This window comes from Poromitra crassiceps (assembly GCF_964638095.1).
Source record: "Poromitra crassiceps genome assembly, chromosome: 1".
Taxonomy (NCBI): domain Eukaryota; kingdom Metazoa; phylum Chordata; class Actinopteri; order Beryciformes; family Melamphaidae; genus Poromitra; species Poromitra crassiceps.
Window position 1 is genome coordinate 74117339 of NC_139623.1, and position 23262 is coordinate 74140600.

At 45.7% G+C, this 23262-nt stretch overlaps 1 protein-coding gene across 1 annotated transcript in view; it reads left to right on the plus strand.

Annotated features, from left to right (window-relative positions):
- The window catches only part of dchs1b (dachsous cadherin-related 1b), a gene marked incomplete at both ends in the record, with an annotated part of 190882 nt that overhangs the window by 139856 nt on the left and 27764 nt on the right, over window positions 1-23262 (plus strand). The window contains 3 exons of the mRNA XM_083636611.1: window positions 9184-9372; window positions 17043-17274; window positions 18666-18902. Of these exons, the coding sequence (XP_083492737.1) occupies window positions 9184-9372; window positions 17043-17274; window positions 18666-18902 (658 nt within the window). The remainder of the gene's footprint in view (window positions 1-9183; window positions 9373-17042; window positions 17275-18665; window positions 18903-23262) is intronic.

Below are 23262 nucleotides of genomic sequence, written 5' to 3' on the forward strand. Positions count from 1 at the left end.
CTTCCTCTATCCTCTCTCCTTCCATCTCTCTCTCTCTCTCTCTCTCTCTCTCTATCTCCCACCTTCCTCTCTCCTCTCTCTCTCTCTCTCTCTCTCCCACCTTCCTCTCTCCTCTCTCCTCCCCTCTCTCTCCCTCTCCCACCTTCCTCTCTCCTCTCCTTCCCTCTCTCTCTCTCCCACCTCCCTCTCTCCTCCTCCTTCCCTCTCTCTCTCTCCCACCTCCCTCTCTCCTCCTCCTTCCCTGCCATATATCTTCATTGTACCCACAGTGCCTCAGCCCGTTGGCAACAGAGAGCTAGAAATTGATTGAGACTTGAGAATCCCTAAAGTGAGGAGTGTAGCTCGCTAGAGAGAGAGCAAAGGAATGTCAGTGGGAAAGACGTAAGAGAATGACTGTAAAGGAATGTTTTAGTGCTCTCCGACGGGGTTTTACTTGATCGTTACTTATTCCCATTAAACCTGGATTCTTATTTCAGTTCTTTTGAAATAACCTTTACCCAACATTCAGGCATTCAGTTCACAAACTCAAGTCCGTTCTGTTTTGTTACTGCTATTGCTTCAACCATGCATAGTAACATAGGGGTGAGGATTATGGTTGAAATCAGTATCACGATAATCATAAGGATATCAATAAGGTACTGTATATCACAATATGGTGCATGTATTCAAAATCAAGTTAAATAATCAAATGAATGTTCATCTCAATGAACCGAATGGTAATGTTAGGTGTAATGTCAAACAAAGCAGAAATATTCAAACAATATTCCTACCTAAATGTGTCACGATATCAAAATATCTTCATATCACAATATGATTCCACAATAAACGACAATATTCAATTATCGCCCAGCCCTAAGCGGAACTGCATTTGCATTAATGTTAGGCCGCTTCTTGGCCTTCTAAAATGATGATTGCTTTATAGTCAGTGTGCAGTCATGCAGGCCTGGCACCAGTCAGAGGAAAAACAGATTTGATTGGGACAACTCTACGTTTTACGGGATTTATCCATGAAAGCCTATAGAATCTCTCTCTCTCCCCCCTCGCTCTCCCCTCCCCCCCCCCACCCCTCTCATGGGGAGCTCTCAGAGCTGCAGCTGGGGCCGAGGAGCAGAGAGCATGGTACACTCGCTCTGACACTAACTGATGTTTTACACAGACAAACTGCAGAGGACAGCAGGATCCATCTGGACCAGCGCCCACATCTGGAGGAGAAAAGAATAGAAAAGACGAGATGAGAGCAGAGGAGAGGAGAGGAGAGGAGAGAGAGCGGAGGACAGGAGTTGTGAGAGGCGATGTAAAAGGGGGAAAAGCAATGAGTATAATGGTTGAATGAGAAGAGAGCAGGAGATGAAAAAAAGAAAATTGGTAGTAAGGAGTAAACATGGAGGGAGAAAGGAAAAAGAGTAAGAATAACAGTCTGCTGATGTCGTACAACTCCTGTCCCTCTTGGCTGCTGGTTGGGAGAGTAGAGGTGAGGTTTGGGCGGTACGGTAGTATAGAGAAGGTGTTGGGCTAGATGTTCATGACCATGATGACTGCTTGTTCATTTGCACTACATCACAGAGAGGACCCCCCCCCCCCCCCATCTATAGCATTACCACTGAAAGATGACTCTGGATGATGTGTGTGAGTGTTGAGTTGCACAGCGGCGACCCTGGGAGAGCAGAGCGACCCACCCTGGCTATCTGCAGAGACAGAGGGGAGAGAGAAGGAGAGCGATGGAGCATATACAAAATAAGAGAAAGACCAAGAAGAAAGAGAGAGAGAGAGAGAGATGATGTGCAGACGCGAGGGAGGAGCGAGGCAGATGAGTGATGAGGTCTGGTTCTTTGCTAATGCTCCGCTGAGGGATGGCTCCTCCTCCAGCGTCCCGGGCCAGCGATGGATGGCTCTCGGTGGACAGAAAGCTCTGGGCCGAGCGCTGGCTGAATCCGATACTCGGCACGCTCTTCCTGGCTGTTTTTCACATGGTCCTTACCGGGCTGACATGTGCGGTGCGAGACTTTGGTTGCGTCTTTCAACAGATATATAGTCCGTCAATAAACTGCGCAATGTGTAAATCACGTTATTGTCTAAAAATCTTTAACAGCTGTTAAGTACGCTGGATGAATTTACTTTTTTGTCGTATAGTAATTCGGGGTGGTTTGCAGATGCTCCGCTGCAGCAGCACATTCTGAAGCCAGTTTATGTTTTGATGCATGATGATTTTATTTCACCGTTATTCTGAAAAGTCATCTCCCACCAGTGATGGAGTTCAGTCAGTATAGAAAAACCGGGGGGAAACTGTTTTGGACAAAATTCAACATGGCGGAAAAAAAACGTGTGGTCGGAAATGGGAGTGGCCTATATGGATAGATACAACTTGGCCCAAGGAGTCCAGCAATCAAGGAATTTTATGAACCAGGTGAGGGAAAGAGAATTTCCGTGTTCGTCCTTTGAAGTGATGACGATATTGACGTATAATATCCCCGTCGACTCAACAGTGTATAGTCTCATTTAGCCGTTTGCTAGCTAGCCGCCCTTTTAACGGCACGTAAAAGCTTCAATACTCATAAAAGTGGTCCTCATGTGTGAAGATTATCCTGCTGAACACTGGTTCGCGTTTGAATAAGCTTGCGTTAACCACAGACCTCATTTGAAGCATCGCGCCAAAAACCCATTCAAAAATCCCATAGGCGAAAACAGTGAAGAACCGGGAAGTGTTCGCATCAATGTTTTCCGGAATCATTCCTGCGGCTCTCTATTAAGGTATTACCGTATACCGGGTATTTAGAAATACCGAAGGTATGATTTTCAATACCGTCAAAACCCTTTTCTATGTTTTTTGTTCAGCCAAAATAGTCACAAGTGTCCTTGCCTGTGCTGGACTTAGCCTAAATTATTTTTATTCATTTATTTTTATTTTATTCACCATTTGTAGGTGACTTTTTTTTTTTACCTTATTAATAGGCAAGCATATACGTGTTACAAGCAACACTATGTTTTGGACAAAGGGTGAAAATGTGTGGGTGGAAATGGATGTATAATGAACCAAGGAATCCAGGGAAAGGGATATTTTGATTGTTCCCCCGCCATACGATTCAGAAGTTATAGGCCAAAACGTAAAGTTTCTATAATAGCGCCACCATCTCAAGATTCACGATTTTTATTGTCACTCCGTTGTACAAGTACGCACGTGTGAAATTCTTATGCTGTGGGCTCCGTTACAGACAAGGTGCAGTTAGGTAAATAGGTACAAAATCACAGCGAACAACAAACAGAGTACACAATCACAACAAAACAATAGGGCAATATATAGTTGAGTCGTGGGAGGCCCGGGCCATACATTGGGACTTGACATTGGGACATTTGGGACATTTGGGACATTACAGGGTGACGGACGGACAAATGGAAATAGAACTGATGTTTCTCCGACTGATGGGAGACAAAACCACAGCAGGGGGATCTGGAAGTGCAGGTGGTTAGCAAGACAGTGCAAATGCATGGTCTGTTTGGTCAGGTGTCATTACCATTCAAGGAATTTAGCCTTCACATATTGGAAGAAGTGGAAGAATGTGGAGGGCATCTCCTTTTTTGTTTACATGTACGTTTAATTCATTGGAACACCCAAAACTGTTTTGTACATTTCAAATCAATTATAAACAAACTAGCTTTTCCTAAAGCTGCGTTCACACCGACCTATTAAAGTTTTTCGCTGGCATCGAGTTTACATACAAAGTCAATGCAAATGAGCGATTGAGCGTATATTCGCCTGGGAGAAAAATCGCTGGGCGTCCGAGCGACAGAGACGGAGCGATAGGGAGAAAATTCGCTCGTCGCCCTAGATGAAATATCCCAACTCCAGCGAAATTACGCTGGCATCAGTCGCTCGCTGTTCAACGCTGATTGGCTGCCGTGTGAGAGTGAGTCAAGGATCACACTGGCTTGGAACAAACCGCTGGTTTATTGTGTGGCAACAAACCGCATTGACAGCTGATTGACAGGCTGACAGCTGACATGAAGTGAAGTCTGTACTACCGGTATTAGAGCTCACGTTAGGAGCACGCTGATAGGCTTAGCTTGTAAACAACTACGGTGGCTCGTAGTGGACAAATATCATGACATTGCGTAACGTTATAGCCCCCCAGATGTCCATCAATTATTTTGCCTGTTGACGAGCGATTTAAACAGAGCGACAGAGCGATTCCAAAGGGTTGAATAGAGCGACAGAGAGAAAAATAAATATCTCGGTGTGAACACAGCTTAGGTGGAGTTGATTTTATGAGTGTAAATATAACCAATCATTTAGATTTGTATCACCTTGGACTACAGTGGGCTTCCTGCTCTATTGCTGCCCATATGGACACGCTTCCGCAATTGGTAACACCAAGCGGGAGATAACGGATCCCACAAAACATTCCCACATGTCCTAAGCTACTTGTAATTACCACTATAGGACGCTAATGTTTTTTCCCAGTCAACGGCTCGCATTAGCGGTAAATCCGATATCATGAACGCAGCATTCCCAAAAGCAACTTAAGGAGGTTCAGTATCTTTGCTCTAGCCACTTCAACACAACACATGGCAGTTGAGGGGATCCAAATCTGTGACCTTTCAGATAGGGCAGCCGCTCTACACACCACCCTGCCACTAGGGGTGAGGGGGAAAATCGATACACCATAGTATCGCGATATTTTGCCTGACGATATTGTATCGATATTTGAACGCCAAGTATCGATATTGCAAAGAAAAGAAAAAAAAAATGTTTTGCAATTTCGCCGATGGTGCAGTCCGCACCTGCAGTGGCGTATTGAGTCCAGAGAAGCTTAATAATGTAGCCTACGTGTGGGGCAAAAACAAAACAAAACAAAAAAAACACTGCATGTTTTACTTCTGGTGAGGTCAAGGAAAAGGTAGGAAAACGAGTTAGGAGTGACAATATATCGAAATATCGCAATATAAAATATATCGCAATATTCAATATATCACGATATCGGCGATATCGCAATACTATCGTATCGTGACTCAAGTATCGTTTTAGTATCGTATCGTGGGCATCTGGTGATTCCCACCCCTACCTGCCACCCCACAATACAGCCCCAAATGATGAAGCAAGAACATCCCCTGCTTTAGTATGAAAGATCCACATGGCATATATACCCTGAAATATCATGTAGACGAGTGCTACGCAAGCAGAAAGCAGGCGGTGGACTGTAGCGTGTTGAAAGGTATGGCTGCCGTCTGTGTTTGTGTTGCTATGTACTTGTGTGTTTATCATTGCGGGATACCTCAGGAGAGTATGATGATGAATGGTTGTGTGTGGCGGAGAGAGGCAGTCTGGGCCGCTCAGGGCTCACAGAACAGAACAGGCTGAATTCCTGCTTGGCAGACGCACTCATCTGACCTGGCTGCACAAATCTTCATTCAAAGAAGACGGAAACAAAAAATGGAGTCGGTGAGATTTGATGCAAGCTAGTGGACCGTGTGGTGTTAGCATTGGACCCAGTGCTGTCAGCTGGATTGACTGGAGGAAAATGTGCTGATGATGACAGAGTTGACCCTTACGGGCTCCTGTCTTTTCTAGAGGCTCGCTGCTACTGCCCCGCACCTTGAACTGGCGTTGGCTTTGAGAATAGTCAGTGACATGTTGGTCTAGTCGTTTGACTCGTTTTGTCTCTGTCTTTCTGTTTGTGTCTAGTTCTGCCCCCCCCCCCCCCCCCCCCTCCCTCCAAGACTCTGAAGACTGGACCCACATGACTGCTGTACTATATTTAGTGTGTTGCAGCAGCAAACACCCAAATCATGACATCTTTTATTTTAATGCTCCCTAAGTTTCCATAAACGTGTGATTAGAGAGGTTTTCTTACTGCAACCTTGTGTTTGTGTTTCACATTTCACAAGACAAAATATATATATATTTCAGGATAAGAAATCCATACCATACTGTAGAGGTTTTTATTTTATTTGACAGTATGCGGATAATCAATGTGCTTCTCTGCTGCTTGTTCCCAGTCTCAGTTGTAGTCCCACTCATGTCCAACCCAACTACAGTACCTTTCTTTCTTTCTTTCTTTCTTTCTTTCTTTCTTTCTTTCTTTCTTTCTTTCTTTCTTTCTGTCTTTCTTTCTTTCTTTCTTTCTTTCTTTCTGTCTTTCTTTCTTTCTTTCTCTTTCTGGGGGATTTTCTGGGGTAAAGATGGAGGTGACGATGAAATCATCCCTTCCACCAGGTGGGCGGTCATGGCTGTTTAAAACTTTAATTAGATTTAGTGAAAAGGATGGGGTCATCAGTGTGTGTGTGTGTGTGTGTGTGTGTGTGTGTGTGTGTGTGTGTGTGTGTGTGTGTGTGTGTGTGAGCGTGTGCGTGCGTGCGTGCGTGCGTGCGTGTGTGTGTGTGCGTGTGCGCGCGTGTGTGTGTGTGTGTGTGCGTGCGTGCGTGTGTGTGTGTGTGTGTGTGTGTGTGTGTGTGTGTGTGTGTGTGCACATGCGTGCATGTCCTCACCACAGGTGGCTAATCCATCACAACAGCCAGAAAGATATAAGCCTATAGATCCCAAAGATAGTTTTCCACCTCAACACTGCAGTCATAGGAAGTCCCAGCGATGATCTCAAATCCCCAACAAGGAAGAGAGGTGTACAGTATAACTCCCAAAATATCACAACAGTCTCGCCATGCTAATAGAGTGACGTGAAACCCTAAAGGAGGATTTATAATATTAGCGTGCTTTAATATCCTTTAGGAGCAAGAGGAGGCGGCCAGCTCGTAGTGTTACAGTCTGTTATAGGAGACGAGCAGGAGAGGTAGGGCCGGATGTCTGCTATGGTGGTCCCAGGCTCTGTGGGGTTTAGAGCCAGGCCCAGGTCAGTTGTACTGTATGGTGGTCCCAGGCTCTGTGGGGTTTAGAGCCAGGCCCAGGTCAGTTGTACTGTATGGTGGTCCCATGCTCTGTGGGGTTTAGAGCCAGGCCCAGGTCATATGGTGGTCCCGGGCTCTGTGAGGTTTAGAGCCAGGCCCAGGTCAGATGTATGGTGGTCCCATGCTCTGTGGGGTTTAGAGCCAGGCCCAGGTCAGCTGTATGGTGGGCCCAGGCTCTGTGGGGTTTAGAGCCAGGCCCAGGTCAGATGTATGATGGAGCAGTTTGCCTTGCTCAAAGGCACCATGACAGTGTTACTCATTCACTTTACCCATCCACCTTTTTACCCCAGCCGGCCCAGGGATTTGAACTGTCAAACTTCTGTTACAAGCCCGCTCCTCCAACCTCTCGTCTGCCGCCATCATTTCATCATAATTTGACCTGTTTCTCACACTCATTTCTCAATGTGCAAGGCAAGTGTGTTTACACTGTATAGCATATTTTGTACGGTGCCGCGTCTATGTGCCGACAGACCGCAGCGCCGACAGTCCGCAATGCCGATAGCCCACAAGCAGAACCAGCTGAGCGAGGCGGTGTGCAACGTGTCGGGGGACCGGCTGGAGCTAACCTCTCCCAGCCCCCACGCCTAAACCTAACCTCTCCCACCCCCCATGCCTAAACCAAACCTCCCCAGACCCTAACCCTCAACCTAACCTCTCCCACCCCCCACGCCTAAACCTAACCTCCCCCAGACCCTAACCCTCAACCTAACCTCTCCCACCCCCCATGCCTAAACCTAACCTCCCCCAGACCCTAACGCTAAACCTAACCTCTCCCACCCCCCACGCCTAAACCTAACATTGGCATTGCGGGCTGTCGGCACAGCGGGTGGATGCCATTTTGTACACAAAGGCAATTCTAAGTGCTTTACAGTACACAAGGTATAATAGTCTGAAAAATAATATAAAAATAATAAAAATAGATAATATAGTATAAAGAGGAGAGAATAAATAATTAAAATGCATAAAAACAGAATAAAGATCAAGTTGCATGTGCAGTATATTAAACTACCTCCATTAGGACATTTACAATATTCACAGTCAAACAGAATTTCACCCCAATTAAATTGTGAAATATGGGCAGTCCAACTCTTTGGACATATGAGTCAAACTGTTGCCTTGTGCTAAGAGGCGGCTTGACACACCGTGATGCAGTGATGTCAGGAGGTCTCCTGGATCCTGGCTGGGCTTCAAGGCTTCAGGATCTGAGAGAGAATGCTACTTTTAACGACCACCATAAACGCCAACCAAACAATGTTATGGAACCTGAACCTGTAGACGTCAGAGGCAGGAGCTCCACAGCTCACAGGACATTTCCCTTTTGTGTTTTGCAAGGAAATCTTTGTTGTATTATGATTTTGGACTATTTAACAGATTTAGACGGAGCATACAGTATATTTGTGTGTGTGTGTGCGTGCGTGCATGTGTGTGTGTGTGTGCCCGTGCACGTGCGTGCAGTGCAAGGAGGATGTTAGGTAGAAATGAGACAAAATAGATCAAAGGTTAGGTCAGGACCTCTACCCGTTGTGACTTTGTGTAAACAGTTCAAAGTCCTTTGTAGAGAGACATGGAGTAAGGATTAATGTCAGATCCGAGGATTTTCACATGGCTCACTCAGTGTGAGAGAGAGAGAGAGAGAGAGAGAGTATGCTTGCCCTCTCCACTGGGTGAGTGGCACTGCCACAGTTTGACTGAACCTAACTCACACCACCCCTGTTAACACCTCTCTTCTCTTCTCTTCTCTCCTCTCCTCTTCTCTTCTCTTCTCTTCTCTTCTCTTCTCTTCTCTTCTCTTCTCTTCTCTTCTCTTCTCTCCTCTCTTCTCTTCTCTTCTCTTCTCTCTTTTCTTTTCTCTTCTCTTCCTCTTTTGTAAAGGTTACCTGTCAGTTCTCTCTTCCTGTATCCATGGTTACGCCATGCACCCTCACCACACTGAGAGAGATTTTTTTTCACCGATCATGGATATCTCTATAAAAAGTGAATTACTCTCACAGACACTCAGTTTATAGGACTCTGGAAATCATAACAAGTGGCGTTATGGCGTGTGATATTTGGACAAGTGCAGAAGTATGGGACCGTCTTATGGATGTTATGGTGTTACCAGAAGGCCCTATAAGCTCATATATGATGTAGGTTTTTCCTTCATACAAACTTGGTGACGTGCTTGGGGTGTGTTAGTGCTTGGTGTGGGTAGGTGTGTGTGCCTCCTTTGAAACTGTTCTGTCTCCTGGGCTGTTAGGCGCCACTGGCCCGTCTGTCTCATACTGTACCTCCGTGTCTCTGTTTCTTCAGGTGTCGGCCACCGACGAGGACCGCGGTTCGTTTGGTGCCATATCCTACACCCTGGGTTCAGGTTCTGGAGCTTCGGTGCCGACCCAGTTCACCATAGACAAGGAGACCGGGCGGCTGTGCACCAGCACCGCTCTGGACCGGGATGAAGGATCTGACACCTTTGACCTCTCTGTCACCGCCACAGATGGAGTATGAAGAGATTTACCTTAAACTGTGACTTCATAAACAATATAATAGTAGTTGTGTGATCTTTCTAACCTTTTCATTCTATCTGACATATCAACCATTAACTTTTGAGTGATCAAAACTGACGATAATTGAATTGCCCTGCTGAAGAAAATATACAAAATACAAAAAAAAAAACTGAGTGAGTTAGAAGAAACACATTTCAGCTGATGCTGATAGCATTGACGGTCTTTATTTTTGTAATCAAACTGGGTTCGATTCCCACCTGGGACCCTGTGAGCGCTGAAGGAGTGCGTGTCCGTCCGCATGTCCTCGAGTGCCCACCGCCCGGGTGGGGTCCTCAAAAAGGGCCTTTCTGTGTGGAGTTTGCATGTTCTCCCCGTGCCTCCCGGGGGTTTCCTTCATATAGGAACCCCACACCAAAACATGCAATATCCTGGTCGCTGATGTGGTGCCTCCTCTGCTCGTTCGGGGCGCCTGTTCATAGGGAGGGGAACTCATTGGAATAGCGTGATCCTCCCACGTGCTATGTCCTACCGGCGAAGCTTCCTCTGTCAGGTGAAAAGAAGCGGCTGGCTAACTGCCCATGTCTCGGAGGAAGCATGGAGCCAGTTTCGGCTCTCCCCAAATCAACAGAGGGTGGAGCAGCAACCAGGATAAATAAATTAAAATTAGCACTAATGGGGGATAGAAAATCTGGGGGGGGAAATATATGGGTGCAGCTCACCCAGTGTCCCAGCAGTGGCATGGCGAAGCAATCAGAGGAAAAGAGACAGAGAGTGGGGGGAGATAAAGTACAGTAAAAGGAGGAGGAAAACAGATCCATTTAAACAGTCCATTCAAATGATCATTTAAGTTAAATATGTTGCCATACCTGAGGAGAACTTCACCTAAAAACAATGCTAATTTATTGTATTGAAGTTTATTGAAGTTTATTGAAAGTTTCTGGTACAGGACTATAGTCCTCTACACCAGACTCACACTCAGGACAATAATAAAAATAAGTCACATTGTAATATACAGTTAAAAAACAAAACAACACAACAACATATAACATACCGTAAATTCCGGACTATAAGCCGCGGCTTTTTTCCCGTTTTTTGGCCCCTGCGGCTTATATAACGGTGCGTCTTATCTATGGATTTTTTCAGAAAAAAAAAAAAAAAAAAAAAAAACTCTTTTTTAGCACTCTTTCTAACTATAAATCCACTTCTGTTTTAATTTCCTCTCTTGCCCTCTTTTCACCACACCGCGGACACTGTGTGCACTGTAAAAATAAACAACGGTGGTGTTGTGTTATGTTGTTTTGTTGAAATGTTACGGTAATACGGTAAATGGGAGCTTCCTCAAACAGCCATCTCTTTCCCGACAATCCCCTCTGTGCGTGACCACTTACATATGGTAATTACGGTAAGCAAACGGCCACAAGCCCATCAACTCCCTCCCCCGACTACCAGGAGAAAATCACAAACTTCGGCGAATTCACACAAAGGAAGATCAAGGAATATTCCATCGAACCGGAGCAGATCATAAATATGGATGAAGTGCCTTTGACGTTCGACCTGCCACTCACTCGGACTGTTAACAAGAAGCGCCCTGGAGGATTCTTTCACCAAAAAAAAGCTTTGCTCGTTCTCGACAGCATGAGAACGAGCAGTAGATGATCATGAGGTGGTTTTTCAGACGTGTCGATATAGCAGTTTATCGCAAAAGTGTAATGGAAACACATTTTTCGCATTTGCACGTCATGTGACCCATATTATCCCTTGGAAAAGGAGCGGAAAATAAGTTTGGTAAGTAAGGTTCGATAGCCGTGTCAAAACCTCCGCAGCAAGTGGAAAACTTTGAAGCAACGCTACCTAGCAGAAAGACGAGTGTTGTGCAAAAGCGTAGCCGGGCAAATTAGATAATGTTTAATGGCAGAAATCGGTCCATGGTGACAGCAGGCTGCCTGTGTGCGCGCATTTGGCACAGCGGCGAGATGAGAGGATGAAAAGCACACACTGGTGCGGTGGTGCTGTCTGAAGTGAATACAGTGACTGTGAGTAGGCTAATACATTGCACACGTTTCAGGTGCAATTATAGAACCAAATCAGCCTTTTCCCCCCTCCATCTCTAAATCGGACCAGTTGTAGGCTATTAGGCTACCTTTTTTCCTCTGCCTGTCGCGCTGACTGCATTCACGCAGCCAGCAACATTTTGCGACTCATTTTCTTTTGAATTGATAATCAGGCTCGTTTATATGCATTGTAACTTCATGTTGGGATTTCCATTGACCATTGGTTGGATTTGAGCATGCAGGGGACGGGATATGGGGCAGATCCCCGTGCGTAATCACTGTGGCAGCTGCTGCAACGGGGAATCACTCAAACGCAACTTCAATGGAAACGCCTACAAGTCGCAATTGTACATTGTCGAAGTTGTAGAAATATCGCAATTCTTTTGCGAAAAACTGTAATGGAAACACAGCTATAGATGAAGAGGAGTTCGTTGGTTTTGAGTGACAATGAAGGAGAGAGGAGAGTGGTTGACGAAGCCACCCTGAACCTGTTCGTTTCCGACACTGAAGATGAGGACTTTGGTGGTTTCAGTACGCAGGAAGAAGAGGAAGACGAGCATTAGTGACTTGACTTCTCTGGTTACAGGTTTGCTGCACATATAGCCTATTGTTGTGTGATTTTGTCTGGGGATTAGTGACCTGACTTTTGTTTTGTTTTGTTGAAATGTTAATAAATGGGAGCTTCCCCAAACAGCCATCGCTTTCCCGACATTCCTCTCTGTGCACGAACCCTTTCATATGGTAATTAAACATCAAAACACCCGCGGCTTATAGACCGGTGCGGCTTATAGAAGAAAAAAATAGTCAATTTTGGTCCCGCGGCTTATACACCGGTGCGTCTTATAGTCCGGAATTTACGGTACATTAAAACAAAGTACCAGAGCCAAATACGTGGTCTAATAATAAATCAACAGCCTGCCCTATAGTTATACAAGAAATCCTTTGTTAACCAATGTTTATCTAATCTGTTTTTGAACATGTTAACTGAAGGGGCCTGCACCACCTCGTCTGGAAGTTCATTCCATTCTCTTACAGCACGAACTGTAAAAAAGATTTTCCTCCTTTCAGAGCGACAGTTTGTTGGAAATAGCTTCAGGGAATTCCCTCTTAACTCATTCACCGCCAGTTTAGGACTGCCAATATTTAGCACAGGCCAAAGATTTTCATAATTGTTGGTCATCTTTCAAGACCCACAGTAAATTATCTATTAGCACCAGAGTGATTTGCAATACCTCAAATGAAGATGTACGTCTCTGGGTTCACCAGGAAAAAAAAAGTGAGCTTTTAGCATGTTCTGTTACTCTACTTATAGCCATTTATATACACCCTGTTTTCCCCCAAAAGTTCTCCCTGAGAAAATAAACAGGAGAAAAGGCAATTTTTGTAAAAGGGCACAATCTCAGGAAGAACTCACTCTCAATTCTTTTATTTTGAACTGTATTGACATCAGACATGTAAATATTATTCGTTAGGACACAAATGACAAAAAAAATATATATATATATATATATATATATACACATGAAGTGCTTTTTTTTTACATTCAACAATACAGTTTACTCGGTGTGAGTGTGCAGACAGACAGACAGACAGACAGACAGACAGACAGACACACCGACAGACAGACAGACAGACAGACAGACAGACACACACACACACACACACACACACACACACACACACACACACACACACACACACACGATCCCCGATCCCCCTTTTAGATTTCTAACCCCACATAGGATAAGCAATAACCACGCCCTGTGGCGCTGGGATTGGCCAGGAGCAACACTGGAGGGCACGCAGCCCAGCGATTTCATGAACTGAATAGCTCTTGAGAAAGGACAGCGGGCTGCTGTGAATGCCGCTTCTGCCTTGTGCCTTGCTGTTGTGTGTTTATTTTGCACCCGTCCTCGTCCATGTCTCCCTGTCATATCCTCCTGCTATCTGATCGTTCCCGTTTTCCCCTCGGCTATTCAACACGTCCTCACCGCCCTCGCAAACTGATCGATCATTTCCTCATTCCTCCGATGATCAAACACATCTCTTGATTACTTTCTCCCGGCTGGCACAGAGGAAGGCGACTCCAGCTCGTGCAGCGCGCCGAGGCGCGTTTCAATGGCGTTTCTCCTGTCTGCACAAGGACTGTGCAAGGACTGTCTGCTTTTCCTCTTGCTCAATTTCAAAACAACAGCTGCGGTATGTGTTTGTTCACGTGTTGTCTTAGATGCTAGGGACCTGATACCATGTGACAGGCTGGGGAAGTGTTTAAACTACGCCCTGCAGTAATAAAAACAAAAACACGTCAAACACGTCATTGGCGGGGAGGGCTATTTCTGATAACACGTCAAAGACGTCATTGGCGGTGAATGAGTTAACACATATTTATTGTTCCAAAAATGGATAATAGGCTGGGCTGTGAAATCATATATTTTATGAACAAGTTTGTATACCTCGATCATGTCGCCTCTATGTCTCCTACTAGAGTTGGTAATTGTAAATATCTTAACCTCTCTTCGTATGATTTCTCATCCAGCCCTGGAATCAGTTTGGTTGCTCTTCGCTGTACCTTCTCGATTTTTTCTATGTATTTCACTTTATAAGGAGACCACACAGAACTTGCATATTCAAGCTGAGATCTCACCAAAGATTTATACAGGGGTAAAAATAAATCCTTACTTAAATGCAAAAAGGTTATTTTAATGATAATTTTGCACATGATCTCACACATGTCCAAAAACTGTAAACCATTTTGCAGTCATTCATTTAGTTTGACAGTTATTGACAGTTGATTTTAGTTCAGTTAAGTCATTAAGTGCATGATCGACCACCCCCCGCCCCCCCCCCCCCCCGTTTGTGTAAAGGTTGATTTTAATTAACTTTTATAATACACAACCCACCCCCCAGCATATCCTCTGTCCCTTCCCCACCCCATCCAGCTGGTGTCTGCTCCCTTCGTCTCCGCTCGCTCTGTGTTATTAACGGTCTCGTAAACTATAGGCCTGCAAATAGGCTACAGTGTAATGAGTGCAAACTCTTCCCCCTCGTTGTTCAAAGCGCATGACTCTTGAATGGCTTCATATTTTATGATCTTCAACAGGGAACTTATTTTTTCCTTGCTTCAAGCCGCGTCATCATCTCCACAGTGTGACATAAATCAACGCCACAGTGTCATAGCATGAAAATCCTGTACTATTGCCTGTCACTGAGGGATAGAAAACAAATGTGGATGCTGTCTTCAGGGATATACAGTGGAGGAAGGGAGGACGAGGAATAATGTAAATAATCATCCGTATTCCTCCTCCTTGCCTTCCTCTATCTCAATAAACTAGTCAGTTAACACATTCACTGCCAGCCTTTTTTTTTACTGTAGGTAGGTTCTGCCAGAGGTTTTTTTTGAGGATTCTGGCTCATTTTACAAGAGCCGATGATTATTTTCTGCTTGGACTTTGTGAACACAAAGTTCACAAAAGTACTAATAGAATGTGTGCTTTCTCTGTCTAAAAGAGTTAGTTTGTAGAGTTAGTAGTTATGTAGATATTAGCCGTTGAGTACAGCATGGTTTCAGTGTCTGAGACTGAAAGCTGAGATAATCGCAGTTTTGTGAAATTCAATCAAACAGGCAGAACAGTCACTTTAACCATTTATTTTTGGCATCAGTGAGAGATCAGACATCTAAACAATATAGTTCTGAACGCCCTCTCCTTCAAACTCCTCCCTCCGTGGGCGTGTCTGGTGGCTTTCAGCAGCGTTTGTCACAAGCGAGTGTTCTGCTGCTGCTGCTGCTGCGAGTTTGAGCAGCCTCCCTCCCTGGCAGCGAGTGTGGATAGGGCTCACTCGTTTCTTGGGTTTGAGAGCTTTGATGAAGCTTTGTGCGATTCTAGGCTTTATGCTGCGTGTTTCAAAGTGTGTTTTCCACCCAGTCTATTTTTGGAATCCCCCACCGCCAGCTCCCAGCGCGATAATGCGCGAAAGTGAAAGCGTTTTCGCCAATCCATTTTACAGTAGAGAATGGTTTCCTCGCGCGTTCCCCTACAGTTTTGGCTCTGCCTTTTCTAGTGTGGAGAACACTGTCGCACTTAGTGGGTCCGTGGAATGGGTTGTACACGTTCGCTGTCTCCAATATTTTTATAGGAGACGTGGGGAGCGTTGATCCACGTCCCACCGTCAAAAAAAAAAAAAAAAAATTTAAGCCGAGATATCTCGTCATTGGCAGTGAACCGTTGGATTCTGTAAGCCGAGATATCTCGTCAATGGCAGTGAACGTGTTAAATGACGTGTCGCTGCATACTCACGTTACTATGTTTACACTGCTCCAGCGATGGGAAGTACGGAAGTATTTTGTACTTAAGTACGGTACTGTACTTGCAGTAAATAGAATTTTCAGGTAACTTTACAGAGTAGTACAACAGGATGTTTTACTTTTACTTCCTACATTTTAACACAAATATGTGTAGCCTACTTTCTACTCCTTACATTTGACTTTAGTTTGAATGCACAATGGACAAAAACGATGTCACATTTGTCTGTCTCGCTGGTCTCGCGCTCTCGCAGCTTTCACAGAAACAGGCAGTCGAAATAAGTTTTACTTTTATACATTAAGTACATTTCAGAGCCTGTTCTTTTTTACTTTTACTTGAATAAATAAGTTGAATCAGTACTTGTACTTGACATTCACACCAAAAGCTCTTTTTTCAGTCAGAACGCTATGAAAATCATGTTGAGAGTGCTTCCATTGTGCACAAAACACAGTGCACGGAGCGGTTTTTTAGTGCTCCGTTTTATTTTCCCCTGCAGTCGCGCCCACTAGAGTTGACGAGACAACGACCACACGGACGGTAGCCAGCTGGTTTTGTCTGTTTGATGTTGTTGACTGTCAACATGAAAGCCAGATTATTGCCAATTCTGGCAGCAGCAGAGGTTGAAAATCCCTCGGGAGGAGAAAAGGTAGGATGAGTGAAAAAGACGAGCAGGGCGCTTTTCCTCTAATGTTCAACTTTTTTCAGTTTTAAAAATGCCCACAGCGCTCCTCCAAAAACAACAGACGCCACCAGCGCTGAAACGCCAGGTGTATCCATTAAAAGAAGGAGTGTGTTCAAGGAACACACCTCTTTCAAGGAACGCACCTGGCATTTAAGCGCTCTTGGGCGGCTAGTGTTTTTTGGCAGAGCGCTCTGGGCGTATCAAGCTGAAAAAAGTTCGACATTTGGAGGAAAAGCGCGCCGCTCGTCATGTCACTCCTCTTACCTCTTCTCCTGCCAGGGGGGATCTTCAACCTCCACTGCTGCCAGAATTGCCAATAATCTGGCTTTCATGTTTACAGTGCGAACAATCTACAACATCAAACAGACGAAACCAGCTGGCTACCGTCCATGTGATCGTTGCGTCCTGAACTGTTACTGCGCGCGACTGCAGGGAAAAACAAAACAAAGCACAGGAAAAAAACACGCTTTATGTGCTGTGTTTTGTGCGCATTGGAAGCACTCTCGACATGATTGACCAAAGCGTTCTTATGTGAAATACACACATTGTGTCTGCACGGCCCCCTAATGTTTCCATTTCATTTATTTTGAATCAAATCTCATTTAAATGTTTGTGCCCATTTCTTTTCCAGGGCGGTCTGAGCTCGGTGGTTCGTGTCAGGGTGTCGGTGGTGGACATCAATGACAACCGTCCTGCCTTCTACCCCGTCCTGTACACCGTCAGCCTGAGCACCCACAGCGCCCCGGGAACCTCCGTGGTCAAGGTCACGGCCAACGACCCCGACTCTGGGGAAAACGGCCGGGTAACTTACCGCGCCGTACCTGGAGGAGGCTCCGCCTTCTTCACTCTTAACAAGGACACAGGTACGAGTGTGTGTGTGTGTGCACGCGCATATGTGTGCCGAGGTGTACATTATTTTTGAATATATTTTGTATACTAGTAAATCTATAATATATCAGTTAGTTTAGTTACTCCGACTCTCGACCTTCCTATCCCTAGCTACGGCCCCTTTCCACTAGTCCCAACCTTTTTCCTGACCATCCACCCTTTTTCCTGACCACACCCCCTCCCACCACCCAGATACACTTAGCCACTCCCCCTACCCACCCCTCGAACCGCGACTCTCTATGACCTTCCTATCCCTAGCTATGGTCCTTTTTCCATAGCCCTGCACCCTTTCCTGACCATGCCCACTTCTACCACCCAGACACTCCCCCTACCCACCGGGCGAATCCCGACTCTCTACAACCTTCCTATCCCGAGTTACAGCCCCTTTTCCCTAGCCCCACCCTCTCCCTTGACCCGACCCGGATCGGATCCGCTCCAAAATTTAATCGGTTCTTCCCTGGCCCATGCTATACTCTTGCACCAAGTTTCATGAAAATCGGCCAAGTAGTTTTTCCGTACGCCTGCTAACAAATGGACAAACAAACTGCAGCGAACACAAATAAATAAATAAATGGTCAAAAAAGCAAATAATAGGACTGTCCTTTGTGTTTTTGTCTTTGTGTATTTTTTACAGTTACCTTACAGTTACCTTAGCGACCCAACTCAAAACGAGTATTTGGGCTTTGATCTGAAACGCCACTGTGCATGGCATCCTGCATCTGCGGGCGCAGTGGCATCACTAGTATGATAAATGCATTGTAGAACACTAAAGGATTTTCAAAATATGCTGAAGATTTGACCAAAACGTGCGTGGTATGCCTAGCCAACAATTACATGTACCAAGGCGCGATAAAAAATCCCTATAGCAGGACAAGCCAACCTTTTGAACACCTAATGGTGGATTTCATAGTACTTCCACAGTGTGAAGGTGCCTGGACTGAGAGAGCGTGCCCACCAAAAGTTCATTCCTTCCTGGTGGCCCATGCAGACTAGAGAACTGAGGTCAGGGTGAGAAAGGATCTGTCAGCCCCGCAAGGCGTCAGACTGCTCAGAGCTTCACTGGCTTGTGACATCAGTGATCAGCCTATTAGGCACTGTGGCGGGACTCACATGGGTGTCATTACTACGGAGGAGGGAGGTGGTTGTTGTGTACCCACGGCTGGACTGTCGGTTAGGGGCTGAAATGGACTGCTCCCAGTACCACCCATGTGTAGGTTCATGGGCATTGCAGGAGCGGCAGGGGTGGAAAATGTGACTCCGGAAGCAGGGGGGGCGCTCCTGGATGGATGGACTGAAGCATCCGACTGCGGCGCGTAGGGACACTTATTCATCATCTTCGTTTCTCCCACTCTCTCTCCCTCTGCAGGTGTGATCTCTCTCTCTCGCTCGCTCCACGGTAAGGCCAACACGGTGATCTCCATGGTGATATCAGCAGAGGACGCCGGAGGCCTGACGGCGCCGGTCAACGCCCAGGTGAACGTGAGCGTGGTGGGAGGCTCGGTGGCGCCCCCCGTGTTCGAACAGGCGCAGTACTTCTTCACCGTGTCCGAGGACGTCCTCAGAGGCACGGCGGTGGGAGTGGTGCGTGCCGCTGCCAAGGCGGGTGAGGAAGTGCTCCGGTCTCAGTGCCCTGCTGCTGAAGACTTTCATCTCTGCTCTGACTAGGGATGGGAATTGATAAGATTTTAGCGATTCCGATTCCATTTTCGATTCTGCTTATCGATCCGATTCCTTATCGATTCTCTTATCGATTCTCATTGGGCAAGGGGAAAAAAAAAAGAGTACAAACGGGTTTATTAACATTAATTTTCTTTTAGATTATTATTATTATAATTATGTATTATTATTCAGCTCTGAGATCAGATTGCTCTTTTCAATCCCATACCAAGCAGGGATCAGTGTGTCTGTTAAACTGGCTCTGTTTGGGGGTTTGTATTTTGGGTTGAGCATCTTTGTCATCTCCCCATAGAAAATATATAGTGGGAATGAATGAAACAGAACTAGTGGTTAGAATGACAACATGCAACTTTGGACATTTTACTTTAGCTGGCATGTCAGACAAACTTAGTCACTGCTCGGGGACATTCGTTTACCCTCGCCTCGGTCATTTTACTCTTCCCAGCTGCCTGGGTGAATGGAGGGGCTAGAGGCTCTAGCCTAGAGCTGCACAAGAAGTACTCGCTGCAGCCTCTGACCCAAAGCGACTACCAGCCCCTGAACCAGTCTGACTCTGAACGTCATCATCCTCTCAATTAAATGGATGGAAATGGAGTATTGGTGAAATCTGGTTTACACAATAGACAGGGTCTGGAGGAGTTTACTCTCCATATTAACAGATGACGCGCTAACGTTAGCCGCGCTGCTGTTAGCCGCGCTGCTGTTAGCCATGTTATCGTCACTCCGTAGCACATCAAAAACGTGACATTCCTCCAAAATTATTGCATGCTGTGTGGACAAATGTTTCTGCATATTGCTAGTATTTCCCCCCTTTGACGAAATAGAGGTTTTGCAAGCATTGCAAGTGGCACTGTGGTCATCGTTTTGCTTCTGCCTAGAGCCATGGTGGCTGGAAACAAAACAAGGCTGCGTTGCGTGCGTGTCGCAGCGTGTGACGTCATCGCGCATGGAATCGATAGTGGAATCGTTCAGGACGTTGGCTAACGATTCCAAGGAATCGATCCACTGGGACCCGGTTCTCAACAAGAACCGGTTCTCGATTCCCATCCCTAGCTCTGACTATTGTACTCTACGTCTGTGTTTCAAGGTTCTTATCATAAGCGAAAGCTAAAGCTCAGAGCAAAACTAAAACAGTGTGTAAAAAAAACTAAAACTAAATAAAACTAGAAAAGTGCACTCGGTGGAGTGCAGATCTCCGCCAGGACCGCGTTTTCCCCCAAGCTGACCCATAGACCATGTGTGTGACGAGACATCGCCTGAATGCAATGTGTTAGTGAGTGTTGTCATACTGAGATGCTATTGTAAATCATATAATGTTATTGTTATTGTCTGCTTTCATTTGAGTGTTTTTGTTTATGTATTCATAATGGGTTTTTGTCAAGTTTTTTATTGTGCGTTTGTGTTAGAATAATTGTTTAGTTTTTTTGATTACGGGATGCGGTTACGCGTAGAAGGGTGGGATTGGGGTTTCTCAAGGGCAATCTGACTGAGTGTATGCCTGTGTATATGTTTTCATAACACTGGGCCAAATAACCAGTCTGTATTTATGTATTACTAGTGTAGTGCCCGTTCCCCCAAAGCACAACCCTGTGGGCACTCCCTCAGCCCCCGTACACGAACACACACTGCACTCCGTCAGGTCCCCCGTAAAGCGCACTCCCCAAGTTTGAAGTCGATCCAACATCTCCAGATATCTATCTCGAGATACGCGAAGGACAGACATAGTGAAAGTCCTGGAATTATTGTATAAAGAAGATATATATAGTGCAGTGTCCCTTCCCCCCTTTCAACACCCCGTGGGCATTCGCCCCCCCCCCCCCTCCCCACTGCACTCCTGTCAGGTCCCCATAAGTGCATTCCCCAAGTTTGAAGTGGATCCGACAAACGGTTCTCGAGATCCGTTAAGGACAGACAGAGGTACGTGAAAGCTGTGATGTTATAGGTTGAATTGCACAAAGTTTACCACTGAAATTTCTGGGGTTCCCAGCAACGCACCCGCTAAGTTTGAAGTCGATCGGATGAATGGTTCTCGAGATACAGTAAACCGCTTTTTGTGTTGCCAGTAGGTGGCACTATGACTATGCACAAGTCCAAATTGCATGAAATGTGGCACCGCACTGCATCCGGGTCCAAGCAGCGCACTCCCCAAGTTTGAAGTCAATCGGACGAATGTTTCTCGAGATAAACGGCTTTTTGTGTTGCCAGTAGGTGGCGCTATGCCGAATTGCATGGAATTCAGCTCCCTGCACTTCGTTGCGTCCCTAAGCGCACTCCCCGAGTTTGAAGTTGATCAGACGAACGGTTGTCAAGATAAACCACTTTTTGTGTTGCCAGTAGGTAGCGCTGTGCCGAATTGTATGAAATTTGGCACTGCACCTTGTTAGGTTCCCATCAGCGCACTCCCCAAATTTGAAGTCGATCGGACGAACAGTTGTTGAGATAATAAAAAAATGCCAGTAGGTGGCGCTATGGCCAATTGCAAGATTGTTTTGTCACCAGTAGGTGGCGCTATGCCGAATTGCATGGAATTCAGCTCCCTGCACTCCATTGGGTCCCCCTAAGTTCACTCCCCGAGTTTGATCGGACAAACGATCCTCAAGATAAACCACTTTTTGTGTTGCCACTAGGTGGTGCTGAGCCAAATTGAACGGAATTCGGTACTGCACTATGGCGAGTTCCCGTCAGCGCACTCCCCAAATTTGAAGTCAATCGGACAAACGCTTGTTGAGATAAGTTGCCAGTAGGTAGCGCTATGCCGCATTTCACGAAAACAGGTCACTGCACTCCGTCACATACTCCTTAGCACACAAGTTTGAAGTCGATCCGACCAACGGTTCTCAAGATACGCGAAGGCCAAGCTAGAGGAGAGGAGGAACACACAGAGGAGAGGCGGAACACACAGACAGACGCACAGACAGAAAACATGATCTCCTGGCGCAGATAACGAAAACATGATCTCCTGGCGGAGATAACGAAAACATGATCTCCTGGCGGAGATAACGAAAACATGATCTCCTGGCGGAGATAATAAAACGTCAAATGTTTTACTTTTGATCTTTTTGTTTAATTTTTCTGTACACAATACAGTCAGAAGGAGCTGATGCACACCTTCAGTCTCTTAAAGGCAGGTGCGTCGGAGATGCAGTACATATGAGAGAAATAAAGAGGATTCCCGCACACTGTCAATTACTTGCAACAAACTTTAATTAACAACGTTTCGGTCTATCGACCTTCATCAGGTTAAAATGTACACAATACAAAAGAGACTTAATTATGTACTGAAATCATGTAAATTATGTTTTAAAATAATTTCTGACAATCATTTTGTGTACCACCCCTATCAAAAATATACTAGAACTGAAACTACAACTAAACTAAAACTGCTAAATCCACATAAAAAAAGAAAAAGAAATGTCAAATTTAAAAAAACGAATTCATTATAAATTGAAAACAAATAACCCTGCTGTGTACATTTTTCATTCCGTCTTTGGTAACTATAAGGCCTAAACAGACTCGTCCGTCAGAGCCTCGCCTCGCATACGGGGAGGGGGCGCCGTCGGCTGACGGGGGCTGCTCGAAAATGTGACTCAGCGGCGACGATACGTGCGTGACGTCAGCAGTCCTTACCGTCCTCATCGTCGTAAAGTCGTCTTCGAAGCATGATGTTAGATTATAACGAACTAGTTGTGTGGCTTAGCCTTCCCAAATGTTGAGGGTCGTTTTTTAGAATTTAATACATAGAATTGGGAACGTTACATTCAATTTCATTCACACTGCCTTGCACTCAATCGCCGCCATTTTCCAGGAGGGAGGGTGTAGTGACGTCCTAGCGTGTAGGGCTCGCTGGCGCCGGCAGACGGCGAGACGGCTCCAATTCGAGGCGGACGGACGAGTCTGTTTAGGCCTTTAGGCTTACTGTTCCATACGCTTTGCCAATGCAAGCCTGGTCTACAATGACTTACCTGACAAGGCAGAAGTGAACAGAAGAACAGAAGTCTCGGGACACTCTCGACTCACATGTTACCTTAATGGAGTGGAGAGTGTACGATACCCTACCTCTCACTCCAGCAGTTGTACAATAGACAAGCAACAGGAGCACACACTCCACTAGAAAATCACATCCATCACACAGTGCGAGCTTTAGCGGGATTATTTTCTCTCTGGCCAGACATTTATTTTCTCTGAGTATTCATGAGTGGGAGTCAAGAGCGAAGCGGTGTAGCGGACAGAAGCGCTCTCATCTGTCTGTGTGTCTTTTTGTGAATTCAGTTTAATAAAACTTGAAG